Source organism: Prionailurus bengalensis, chromosome E3 (assembly GCF_016509475.1).
Source record: "Prionailurus bengalensis isolate Pbe53 chromosome E3, Fcat_Pben_1.1_paternal_pri, whole genome shotgun sequence".
Classification (NCBI taxonomy): domain Eukaryota; kingdom Metazoa; phylum Chordata; class Mammalia; order Carnivora; family Felidae; genus Prionailurus; species Prionailurus bengalensis.
In genome coordinates, this window is record NC_057357.1 from 32,350,952 (window position 1) to 32,363,147 (window position 12,196).

At 59.6% G+C, this 12,196-nt stretch overlaps 1 protein-coding gene across 1 annotated transcript in view; it reads left to right on the forward strand.

The window, feature by feature from the left end:
* LOC122471172 overlaps positions 1-12,196 on the forward strand; it is a 162,175-nt gene that overhangs the window by 114,574 nt on the left and 35,405 nt on the right. The window contains exons 46-52 of the mRNA XM_043559463.1: positions 1,003-1,134; positions 3,138-3,287; positions 3,393-3,509; positions 5,580-5,787; positions 8,399-8,565; positions 9,790-9,902; positions 10,971-11,046. Coding sequence (XP_043415398.1) covers positions 1,003-1,134; positions 3,138-3,287; positions 3,393-3,509; positions 5,580-5,787; positions 8,399-8,565; positions 9,790-9,902; positions 10,971-11,046 — 963 coding nt within the window. The remainder of the gene's footprint in view (positions 1-1,002; positions 1,135-3,137; positions 3,288-3,392; positions 3,510-5,579; positions 5,788-8,398; positions 8,566-9,789; positions 9,903-10,970; positions 11,047-12,196) is intronic.

The window sequence follows — 12,196 nt, forward strand, 5'->3', positions numbered from 1 at the left end:
AAGATGTTGGGCACAGCTCTTGGTGTCAGGGGGTTGGCTGTGGTCTGGACTGGAGGTCCGTGGCTCTCGGTGGTCCCACTGAAGGCCACGAGACTGACTCAGATGGCCATGGGGAGGGTGTAGACGGAGCCATAGCATAAGAAGCAGCCACGGGTGCCGCAAACAAGCCAGGGGGGAGGAGAAACCCAAGGGAGAAGGGGTCCCAGGGGCCCGGGAGGAAGACCTTCCCGAGAGGAGGGAGGGGTTGACAGGGCCCAATGCCTGTCTGGCCGGGGCATGACAAGGCCCATGCTGGGGAGGCCACCTTTGACGTCAGGAAGCACCAGACTGAATCGTGGCTCTGTTCCCTCGTCTCTGGGTGGCCTTGAGCAAATCATGGCTCCTCTCTGAGCCTCAGTTTTATCAAAATGGGGTTAAAGACCCCTGCTCTCAGGATCAGGTAAAACAGCAGACATTGGCTGCCCAGCCCTGCCCGGGGCACAGTGCAGGCCCGGGGAATGGCGGTGTCTTTTTCTGCCATGCGCTAAGGTGAGGAGTCAAGAAACACCCTGTGTTCCCTCTAGCAGCCAGTTTTCTGGAAGGTTCCTCTGTCAGGGGCAACTGTTTGGGTCCACGTGGGAGGATGGCAAGGGGAAGCGGGGGAGAGCTGCTGAAAAGTCAGTTCTCCAGCTCCTGTGGTTGCCAGACTCTTGGGCAGGTTGACTTGTAAGACTTGGTTCCGTTGGCTGCAAAAAAATAGGATCCCTGGTGGTTTGGGGAGGAGGGAGGCCTGAGAGAGAAGTTCATCAAATGGCTGAGAGCTACAGACCTGGGACCTTTGAGACGTGTCTGCAGACATAGGACCTTTGAGAACTTGATCAAAGTCACAAACCCTCTCCTAGGAAGGTGTTCCCACCCCATTTTGCAGCCGGTTCGTGGGAGAGGCATTAGGACTCCCCATGCCTGCTTTGAGCCGTGTGTTGGTGAAGAGCCCTGCTTCTGTGTCTCTTTAAACCCCTCCAGGCCCTGGGAGTCCTGGGCCGAGTCAGTAGTTCCGGCTACGTCGAAGTGAGTTCTGTGGCTGCGGACGCCCGGGCGCTGGTCGCGGTGGACAACAGCACTTTGCGGGGGCTGCTCATCTTCAGGACTGCCGAGGTGAGGGCGCGGGGATAGCGGGTGCCTGGGGCGGCCTGGGAAGGGGTCCTGGGGCCCGAGGAGAAGCACCGGCCACCCGCCTAGCTCCACAGAGGCCCCAGGGGATGAGAGCATCAGGACCCATAATTGGAGGAAAGCCTTCAGTTCCCCTGGCCTCGTGGCCCTCCACTTTTCTCTTGCTTGTTTGCTTTAAAAAAGAGTTTTGGGGCACCCGGGTGGCTCAGTCGGTGAAGTGGCTTGACTCTTCATTTTGGTTCAGGTCGTGATCTCACGGTTCATGAGTTCAAGCCCCGCATCGGGCTCTGTGCTGATAGTGCAGAGCCTGCTTGGGATTCTCTCTCTCTCTCTCTCTCTCTCTCTCTCTCTCTCTCTCTGTCTCTCTGTCTCTCTCTGCCCCTCCCCTGCTCGCACACTCTCTCACTTCCTCTCTCTCTCAATTAGTAAATAAGTTTTTCACAAGTTTTCTTGAAGTACAACATAAGGACTGTAGGAAAGCACAGAGATGAAAATGCTCAGCTCGGTGAAATTTTCACAAACCAACCACCACCTACCTCGAAGCACAGAATGTGAGTAGAGCCCAGAAGCCGCCTTGGGCCCCATTCCTCTTACCCGCCACCAAGAGTCCCCACAAACATGAGTTCTTGAATGTCACATCCGCGGAAGCACACGCATGTTCCTCTTCACGTCATTTTCGGTGATTTTCAAAACGTTCACACTGTTGCCAACCTGTCTCTATTACACACGAACTCCCCTGCCAGCCCCTGGCAACATACTTTCTGTCTCTGAGGACCCCACCTACCTCGTCTAGGTGGAATCATACAGTACGTCTCTTTGTGACCGGCTCTTTTCACTGAGCATCATGTTCTCAGGGTTGATCCATAGTATTGCAGGTGACAGAATGCCCTTCCTCTGTTGGGTGCCTGGGTGGCTCAGTCCGGTAAGCGTCCGACTCCTGATCTCGGCTCAGGTTGTGATCTTACACTTCTTGAGATTGAGCCCCGCGTCAGGCTCTGCATTCTCAATGCGGAGCCTGCGTGGAATTCTCTCTCTCTCTCTCTCTCCCTCTCCCTCCCTCCCTCCCTCCCTCCCTCCCCTGCTTGCTTTCTCTCTCTCTCAAAATAAATAAATAAGCTTAAAAAAGAAAAAAAAAGAATTTCCTTCCTTTCTAAGGCTAAGTAATTACCCCATGGTGTGGATAGACCACATTTCGTCTGACCTTCATCCGTCAGCTGACCCTCGGTTTGGTCCCACCCTTTGGCTAATGTGCATCTGCTACTGTGAATGTGGATGTGCAAGTGTCCTTTCAAGACCCTGCTTTCCGTCCTTACGGACGCGAGTGTCCAATTTTAGCCTCTTACGGGTAGTGCTGCTTCACGCACACTCGTGCTTGTGTTTTGGTGAGCACGCACGGGGTGGAATTGGCGGACCGCGGGCTGTGTGCAGGTAAAATCAGCTGTTGGGTTGCAGTGCGAACCAGCTGGCCTTCCCAGAGCTCCCGGGGAGAGCCGCTAACCACTCCTTAACTTAAAAGTCCGTGCTGTCCTTAACCCCGGGCGCGTTGTGTGTGCTCGCCCATGTGAGCAGCTCCCTCGCCGGTCCTCCAGTGAGCACCATTCTGGATGTCTCGGGAGTTTTCCTTTGGGCCCCTGATGTTTTTTCTTTCTGCTGCATCCCAGCCTGCAAGGCGTGTCCTTCCCAAACATCCTGCGGGTCCTTCCCTGTGCCTCGCGGAAGCCCTTTCTTTCTCAGGTTCCAATCCCGGGTCCACCCCTCGCCCCGGGATTTTTTTTTTTCCTTGCCACTTACTTTATGTCAGGCATCCCAGATGTACAGACTGCTTTTGGTGTAAATCCCCCCAACTTTTTCTACAGTGCCCCGGCCACCAGGGAGGGGGACAGAAGAGGCTTGGTGTAACGTTGGAATGGTTTGTTCCCCCCCCCCGCCCCCTGAGAGAGTCTGGCCACCTCCCAGGCGGCGAGTCTCTTTCTCTTGCTCTGCTGCAGAACCAGCGGGAGGTGGAGGTTTCGCTCACGCACGACCTGCCCCAGCCCGGCCCCTCGGGTCTCCCAGCCCACGTCCTGCTGCAGCTGGCCACCGAGAGGCAGGGGCCCCGCTACAGAGGCACCCTGAGGGTCGGAGTGGACGGCAGACAGGTGTGGGGCTCTGCTGGCGGGGCCTCCGAGAGCTGGTGGCGGGAAGGGGGGGTGGTGGGGACAGCCCGGCGCGGTGGCCCAGCTCACAGCCATCCATGCCGACAGGTGTCCGAGGAGCTGACGTTCACTCGGCAGCCGGAGCGCATCTCCCTGGAGTACACCCTCCAGCACGACGTCCCCATGATGCGGACGCTGCGGGTAGAGGACACGCTGGGCCTGCGGGTAAGCATCGGTGCTCGTGGAAACCCACAGCCGTGTGCCCTCCTTCATGCAGCAAATGTCCTTGGACGTGTGGTGGAGGGCAGGGGCGTGGAATTGACTCAGACTTCCCTCCGAGTCTCGGTCTTCTCATCTGGGAAGTGGGGATAGCCCCCTCTGCCCTAGCCCAGCCGCAGCCCCGGGACCATTACACGTTCTCGTTTTCCAAAGCCTCCCTGGGACCCAGCTCTTGTCCTTGACCCCCTTGTCACCCGTGTCCGCTCGCACTGCCTGGGGGCGGCGGTGGGGGGGGGGCTGGCCCGGTGTCTCACGTGAGCGCTGTCTGTGTAGCTCCACTTGGCGGGCGGGTGGGCAGGCACCACCTGCCCCTCCCATTTGCCCCTCTCGGCCAGCGGCCCCTTGTCCCTCCGGCGGCGGTCAGACCCTTGGCGTCATCCTTCATCCCGTGCCACTCACACACCAGACGCACCTCTCGCAGGAACTGCCGGCGTATCCCCCCCAGTATACCCGGAGCCCGACCCCTTCTCCCCACCTCCAGCTTTGTCACCTGCTCCAGGCCCCCTCAGGTCACACCTGGGTTCTAGCCACCGAGCTGGGCTCCCTGCTCCCACCGTGGCCCCCGTGGTCTCCACCTAGAGCCCTTCTAAGTCAGACACCAGTCCGGCGCCACAAAGCTTCGTGCCAGGATCTGGCCTGTCCCCTCTCTGGGCTCACCCGCTATGGCTGCCCTCGCGGACTTTCTTCGGGCCACGCTGTCCGCGCCCTGTACTCAAACTGGCAGGTGCTCCTTCCCTTCCGTGCCCCCTGCCCGCCTCTGGCTTCCCCGGGTCTTTGCGCACATGTCCTTTCTCCAGCCTTCCCTGCACAGACCTGCCCTGGTCAATGTCACCCCCACCCTGACTGCGTAGACCCGCCCTGGTCGACGTCACCTCCCCGTGTAGACCACGCAGGTCCACATCACCCCCCTTTCCGTCCCCACGTAGACCTGCCCTGATCGATGTCAAACCCCATCCCCCCCCCCCCCCGCCGGGCGTAGACCCACACGTGTTGACGTCACCACCCCCCCCCCCCCCCCCCCCCCCCCGCTGCATAGACCGCCCCGGTCGACATCACCTCCCCCACCCTCCCCACGTAGACCCGCCCTGGTCGGCGTCACCCCCCCCACCCTCACCCTCTGCCCAGAACGTGCTCTTGTTTTCCCTCTGGTGCACAGAACGTGTGTAGCCAGATGGGTGGGGTTTCCCTGCACAATTTGCTGGCTCGCTTTCCCTGCACGTGGATGTGTCCACGCCCTCGAGCCCCACAGTTGGGTTTTCATGGAGGCTTCATCACATAGGCATGTTGGGTCATTAACTCAATCCCCAGCTCCTCCGCCCCTCCTCAAGGATGGGGGCCGGGGCTGAAGATTCCAGCTTCTAACCAAGGCTCGGTCTTCCTGGTGGCTGGCCCTCTCCAGGAGCCCCCCAGAGGTCACCTTGTTAGAACACAAGGCGCTTCTCTTGCTCAAGAGATCACAAGGGATCGGGGTGCCCAGGTGGCTCAGCCAGTTAAGCCTCTGACTCTTGATTTCGGCTCATGTCATGATCTCGCGGTTCGTGAGATCGAGTCCCACGTCGGGCTCCATGCTGACGGTGCAGAACCTGCTTGGGATTTTCTCTGTCTCTGTCAGTCTCTCTCTCTGCCCCTTCCCTACTCATGCTCTCTCTCAAATAAATAAGCGTTTAAAAAGTAGACTTCAAATGGTAAGTATTACGTGTATTTTACCACAGTGAAAAGTTTACAAAGCATACGTACCTTTGGAAGGTTTTAGGCAGGTTGGGAGCTCTGTGCCCATGTGGCCTACCCGAGCCATCGCAGTTCTAAGAGCCCCTCCTCTTAATAGACACTCTTCAGCCAGCAAGCCCCACCCGGCAAAACAGCCCCTGTAACCCTGCTCCTCCTTAAACCTGCTCCTGAAGGGGGGGCCTCTGTTCCTCCCAGCCCAGTGCTGTGGGTTTCCCGGATCCAGGGGGAGCTGGGCCGGGCTGCCTTCCCGGCACAGGGTGAGGCGGCCTCTCCTCCGTGTCATTCCAGGCCGCTGTGGAGGTTCCTGGCCGCGGCTCCAGCTTTGAGCATTCCGGACGCATCTTGGTGGGGCCCACCTCCCTGAGCTACTCCGTGAGCTGCTGTCGCCGTGCTGGGCACCTGGAACTCGCTGGCTGGAGCGAACACAACAGCGTGACCCTGCTGCGGGCCGGACTCCCGCGCAAGGCCCGCCTTAGCGCCAGGCTGCAGACGCTCGGTAAGGCGCCCGGGGCACTGCCCCGAGGCCCAAGAGCCGGCTTCCCCCGGCCCAGAGCCTGCCCGGCAGTCTCGGGTGCGCTGAGACCCCCTCGGGCCCAGAGTGGTCCTGAGCTCCAGAACCAACCGGGACATCCTTGCCCGATTCCCTGCGAGCATGTGCTCCTTTCCCAGGCCTGCCCAGGCAAAGCACCACAAACTGTGTGGCGTGAAACCACAGATGCTTGTTCACTGACGGTCCTGGAGGTCAGAGGTCAGAGCTCAGGTGTCAGCAGGGCCACCCTTCTGCCCAAGGCTCTCTGGGGACAGTCCTTCCTTGCCTCTCCACCCAGCCGTTCCCCGGCTTGTGGCCACATCCCTCCCATCTGTCTGTGCCTCTTTTCTTGGGGACACCAGATGCTGGATTCGGGCCCCCCCCTACTCCAGCACGACCTCATGTCAGCACGATGACCTCTGCAGAGACCTTGTTTCCAAATAAGGTCACGCTCATTGGCACTAGTGGTTGCGACTTCAACATAATTTTTAGGGGGAAACGGTTTAACTTCTAATGGAGGGGGACAGGAAGGTAACGGTAATAAGAGCCAGTGTTGATCGAGTGCTTACTGCATACACACCAGGCAAGCTCTCCACACACAGGAGCTCGCCGAGTCTGCTCAGCCATCCAGTCACACCAGGGAAAGTTGAAGCCCACAGTGAGGCCTCTGAGCCCTCAGGATCCGCACACTCATCTCACTGACCACGAACTTCTGGCCCCTACTTACTTTACTCCTCACTATTCTTCAGACACGTCGGGCTTGCTCCTGCCTAGGGACCTTTGCACAGGCTGTTCCTCTGCCTCGAAGGCTCTTCCCCTGCATATGTGCTTGACTCAGTCCCTCACCTCCTTCGGTTATTTTTCATAAGTCATCTCCTCCATGAGTCCTTTCCCACCCACCCTGTTTATTTGTACCCCACCTCTCTCTAGCTCATTCCCTCCTTTTCCTGGCTTGGTAGCTCTAACATACCACATAACATACTTACTAAACACCTTCATTTCTCATTGCCTGTCTTCTGCCCACCCACGCTAGGATGGGCACTCCACAAGGACCCAGGGATGATTTTTACCTGTTCTGCAGAGTGGAGTGGGGTGAGTGTTCAATTAAACATCCTTTAAATGAAGTCATGAACATATGAGGTAGAGATTAGTCACTGCCCCCATTCTGCAGAGAAGGATGGAAACTCAGGTTGAGCCACGTGTCCCAGGCCACACAGCTGTTGAACCATGAGATCAGGACTTGAATCCGGGCAGTGTGACTCCAGAGCCACCCTCTGACCACTATGTAGATCGCAGAGAATGGGACCCTTGGTGGCTCCCCTGTCGTTTGGGCCATCTTCTTTTCCGTCCTTGGCTCTTAGCCCGCTATGGGCTGAGTGGGAACCTGGAACAGACAGAGAGGGACTGACCTCACAGACTGCTCTGAGGAAGGGTTTACTGGGGTCGTTCCAGGATGACCGGTTCCTGGCCCTTGAGAAACCTGGTGTGGCTGCCTGTAGCCGCGGAAACTTCTCACCTGTGCACTGCTGTCCATGTTTAACTGTCCCAACCCCTTAGGGGGTATTTTCTGCCTGGTATTAACATTCTTGGTGTCCCCGAGGGTCTGAAACATGCCCGGGCGTGGAGATGGGGGCCCCTTCAGATGTGCGTCCCCTCCTCTTCGGGCCCCTTACACAGCAGGTGCACGTGGTTGAACACTGCATCAGGCGAGGACAGAAACACTTCCTGAGGTCTGTGTGCCCCCCGGGTGTTTTCAGGTGTGTTACCTCCACGAATCTTGGCATCGTCACTCAGGGTGGGCAGGCTGTGCCCACTTAAATGATGAGGAAACCGAGGCTTAGGGCCACCTTGTCCACATCTGCCAAAAGCGCCACCTGCGCTGATGGGCCCACGAGGCTGGCGATGGCCTGGGCCAGGGGTCACAGGCTGGGGCTGTGGGGTGCATGCCCCAGGAAGCTGGCCTCTGATGTAGACTAGGCTTCATGCACTTACCCTGGGTAAGTATTTTCTAATGGAGCAGGAGGAGTCTAAGTCCAAAAAGAAGAAGAAGAAAGCTTCTGGATTCTCCTTGTCCAGAGGGTTTTTTTCCCCCTGCTTGCTAAGATGAGGCGTGGTCCAGCTGGGCACCACGAGAGGTTCCTGGATGGGTGGAAAGAGTGGGGCCCCTCCAGTCTGGGCCGGGCAGGCTGCAGGTCGGAATCATTTGATAGTGATTGGATGTTTGATAAACCTGGAGAGAAGTATTCATCTGTTCCCTTGAGAAGCCCTGGACCCCTGGGGTGTGTCCAGGGGTGCTAAGTGCTGGGGATGGGCCCGGGGGGGAAAGTAAAGGCCCTGCCCTCGAGGGGCTGACCCTCCCTAGGCAGGGAGCACGAAGGGTTGGGAGGGACAGTGCGAAGTGTCAGTTTGGCAGCCAGCCCAGGAGGCGGAGAAGCCAGGCCGAGATCCCCGGGGGCAGGTGAGGGCCGCCTCCTGACGTCCCAGTGGCTCAAAGCAAGAAGCCTTGCCTGGGGTTCATGCCCCCTGAGAAAGGAGGCAAACTGAGCCCTTAGCAGCCTGTGCCCTTCTCTGCCCTTAGAGACCCAGACCGAGGCCAGTGTGGCCCTCCACGGAGGGGATGGTGGGGTCAGCGTGGACGTGGCAGCGTTGGTGGCCTGGCCGATGGACGGCACTCTGGAGCTGATGGTGAATGCCAGCCACGCGGTACCCGCTCTCCGGGCGCTGGGCCTGCCCTTCGCCAGCCAGGTGAGACGTGGGTCCCCCCACCTCCACGCTGGGCCGGTCTCCCCCCAGTTCTGCCCACTCCATCCGGTTCCCAGCCTGCGCCAGGCCCGCTGTGTGCACGACCGACCGTGCTCTCTCTCTCTCTATCTCTCTGGCACTTTCCAGTCAGTAAAGGCTGTTAGTGACACTGACCGCTGGAACCCGTGTCTGCTCAGCCGTCTTTGTGTTTGCAGCCCTGGGGCGTGTGGACGGGCCTCCTGCGGCCCGAGTTCCAGCTCCCCGCCCTGCGTGCTTTTTTGCCCCTTCCGGTCTTGTGTTCAAGTGAAAGCCCAGCTTTGGTCTGTGGAGCACCCGGGTGCTCAGCGCCGGGGTTTTCTGTGCCGTGACTCCTTTCCTCCTCCCAACACCCCGTGAGAGGCGGGCGGCAGAGTCCTTAGGAATCTCGGCTCTGGGAGTCAGATCCCAGCTCTGATGCCTGCGGGCTGTGTGGCCCGGGGCAGGTTCCTTAGCCTCTCTGTGCCCTCAGTCTCATGAAATGGGGGTGATACTTGTGCTGATAGCACGGGGTTGGGGAGCACGGGGAGAGTTCGCATCAGTTACACCTGGTGGAGCAGGTGTTTAGAAGCTTTGGCTGCCGCTGTGATGGTAAGTCGCCGTCATCACTGTCTCTGGGTCACACGTGAGAGGGTATGCCACCTGCCCAAGGTCATGTGGCAAGCAGGCAGGCAAAGGGGCTCTGGCTGGCAGCTGGGCCCCTTCCCATGCTGCCCTCCCGCATCTGGGAAGAAGAAGCTGCTGTGGCCCCGTGAATGGGGTCAGGCTCCGGCCACTGCCCCTTGGCACAGAGTCGCCTTTCCCGGCTGGCCCTCTGGCTGCCCGGCGAGTCACTGGCACATTCCAGAAGCCTCTTGTTTTCGATTAGCAGCACATCCCCGCCCCTACTCCACTCTGCCCCGAGGAAAGGCTATTCCCAGAGGCCCTGTCACCCCTCATGCAGGGGGTCTTTGTCACTGGACCCCCCCCCCCAACTGAGGGAACCTGGTTCCTGCTCCCTCTGACTTCATCTAAACCCTCTTTTCTTGGTCTCAGGCCCCGTGGTGGGGAGACGTGGTGGGGCTCATTCTCTGCTGGCATCCGGGGATGCAGGCCTGGTGGGGTACACTCTGGGCTGCAGAGCGGGGCCTGGCTTGGGAGGGTCCTCGGGCCCCCGTACCCCCCATACCTCACAGCCTGCTGCTTCCTCAGCTCGTGTTCCAGAAGCTCTGGGCAGAGGGACAGATGCATTCTTCCCTGCAGCTGACCTGTGATTCTCAAGCCAGCCTGGTCCTTGACGTGCGTGGCCAGAGCCAGGTGCTCAGGTGAGGGGCTCCCTGCCACTCTGCCCGCCCCCCTCCCCCACCGAGAAGAGAGGGATGGGTGAGGGGGAGAGATCAGCTGGGCCCCTACCGCGTGCTGACCTCTAACCCCCAGCGCCTCCTTGAACCCTCCCCACAGCCCTACTGCACAGATGTGGAAAGAAAGGCTCAGAGAAGCATAGCAACCTGCCCAAGGCCACACAGCTCGTAAAATAGCCTTGGCCTTTGGGGGGCAGGACACAGATGAGGAGTTCCCGGTCCCACAAACTAAATGCATCCTAGGCCTCAAATTTAAATTAGTCATTGTTAGAGCTCTTCAGTCTGGGGACCTGCCGGGTGGCTGGCCCGGTGCCCGGTGGCCTCACGCATGTATGAAGTCGGGGGGCCACCAGGCTCCAGCCCCCGTACCAGGTCGCCGAAGGGTGACTGTGCCTGCCCAGGGTCATGGGGCCACGTCTGGGGAAATTTCTGGTTGTTGTAGCTGGGGAGCTACTGGCTTCTAGCGGGCAGAGGCCAGAGATGCTGCTACATGCACACGTCAGCCCACAGCCACGAGTGACACCACGGTGTGGCCGAGCCACCAGGAAGGGGCAGCAGCCTGGAGCTCACAGCACTGGGCTGCCACGAGCACCTTGGCCTGGAGGGGCCAGGGGAAAGCGTGCCGTGGGCACTCGGCTGCCAGGAGCGAGCCCATGTTTCAAATGCTGCCGTCTAGACCCTGCTGAGGCTTCCACTGGCCAAGCCCGAGAGGGCCTATTGATGGGCCCGCCGGAGACACTCAGCCCGGCACCGCTATAGCTCTTTATGCTGAGGGGGAAACTGAGGCTCACAGAGGGTAATTGGGGAACTTTCCCCTGCCAGTACCCGACGCAGGCCGGGCGGGGATGGAAACGTGTGTCACCTGACCCCGCACCACGCGGCCCTTGGGCCTGGGGTGTGCGAACGCCCCCCCACCGGCCCCTGGCCAGGTTCCTGGATCTCCTGCCCTCTGCCGGGGAGGTTGGCCTGGTCCCTGACCAGCCATGGGCGCCCTCGTGCCCGGCCTCAGGCACACCCTGTCCTTCCTTCCAGCAAAGAGCTGCAGCTCTCCGGCCGGCACCACCTCCCTGGCCTTCTGGGCCGCTGCCCCCGCACAGCCTCAGCCAAGGTAACTGTGCCCAGCCGCCCCTGAGCCCTGACTGCTTCCAGATGCCCTGCCGAGGTGGGAGGGGGCCCTGCCGGGGACCGTAACCTGTCCACATGTGTCTGCAGGCCCACAGCAGGCCCCTGTGGGCTGCCCTCGGAAACCCCTGGCTCCAGCTTTCCCAGACACCCCCAGGCTCACATTCCTGGGCCGCGCCCACAGCCCCCCTCTGAGCCCACGAGACCCTGGGGAGCAGGGGAGGCCCGCCTGCCGGGGGCCTGGCACCGGGACCACCTCAACGGCCTGGCAGGCTCCCGGCAGCTGGGTCGAGTGGCACAGTGCCACTCAGGTTGAGGCAGCAGTGCCACCCGGGTGCCCTGTCTTGTTCTCACGGCCCAGGCTCTCTGTGTCTCTTCCCACCCTTGTCCGTGAATCCCCTTTTCACCCGGGACCCCCAGGACAGCCCCTGGTCACGCATCTGGCCTGCGCATGGCATTTGGGGGTCCTGGGAGTAGACAGCAGGCCCAGGCTGGCGTGCCCCCCCTCCCTCCGTTACCGTTACCATTACCTGTTTCCCTGTCTGCAGCTCTTTCCCAAATCAGAAGCTTCTGGAGGGCATACCCGGCCCAGGGCCCAGCACACAGTAGGTGCTCCAGGAAAGATGTTGACTGATGGAATGAGTGACCAGTTGTTACATCTGCCGACTGGCCACTTCGCCATCCTGCCAGCCACCCGGTTTTGTTAAGTGCCCTCCCTGCCCGGGGCTCGGCCGCCTCTGTTTGCAGAGCCCCTACCGTGTGCCAGGCCCCGTCCTGGTGCGCTCACACGATGTCAGTGCTCCCCAAGCTTCGTTGCAGCTGTACGATCCATCAGGGAACCTCTTGTTCCCCCGACCCCAGTCTTTGTTTTGTATACTTTGAATCTATAGAAAAGTTACTGTGGGACAGTGAACATTCCCCAGTTGTTAATATCCTGCCAAAACTTTCTGTTTATACTTACGTGTTATATATATTTGTATACTCACACACACGCATACATTTTCTTCTGTGCCATTAAGAGATGATACAGACATGTTTCTGGACACATCATACCTCTTCTAAATACTTCAGTGAGTGTTTCCTATTAAAAGTCTACTTTCTTGTATAACACAGTAAGTACAAAACTCAGGAAATTT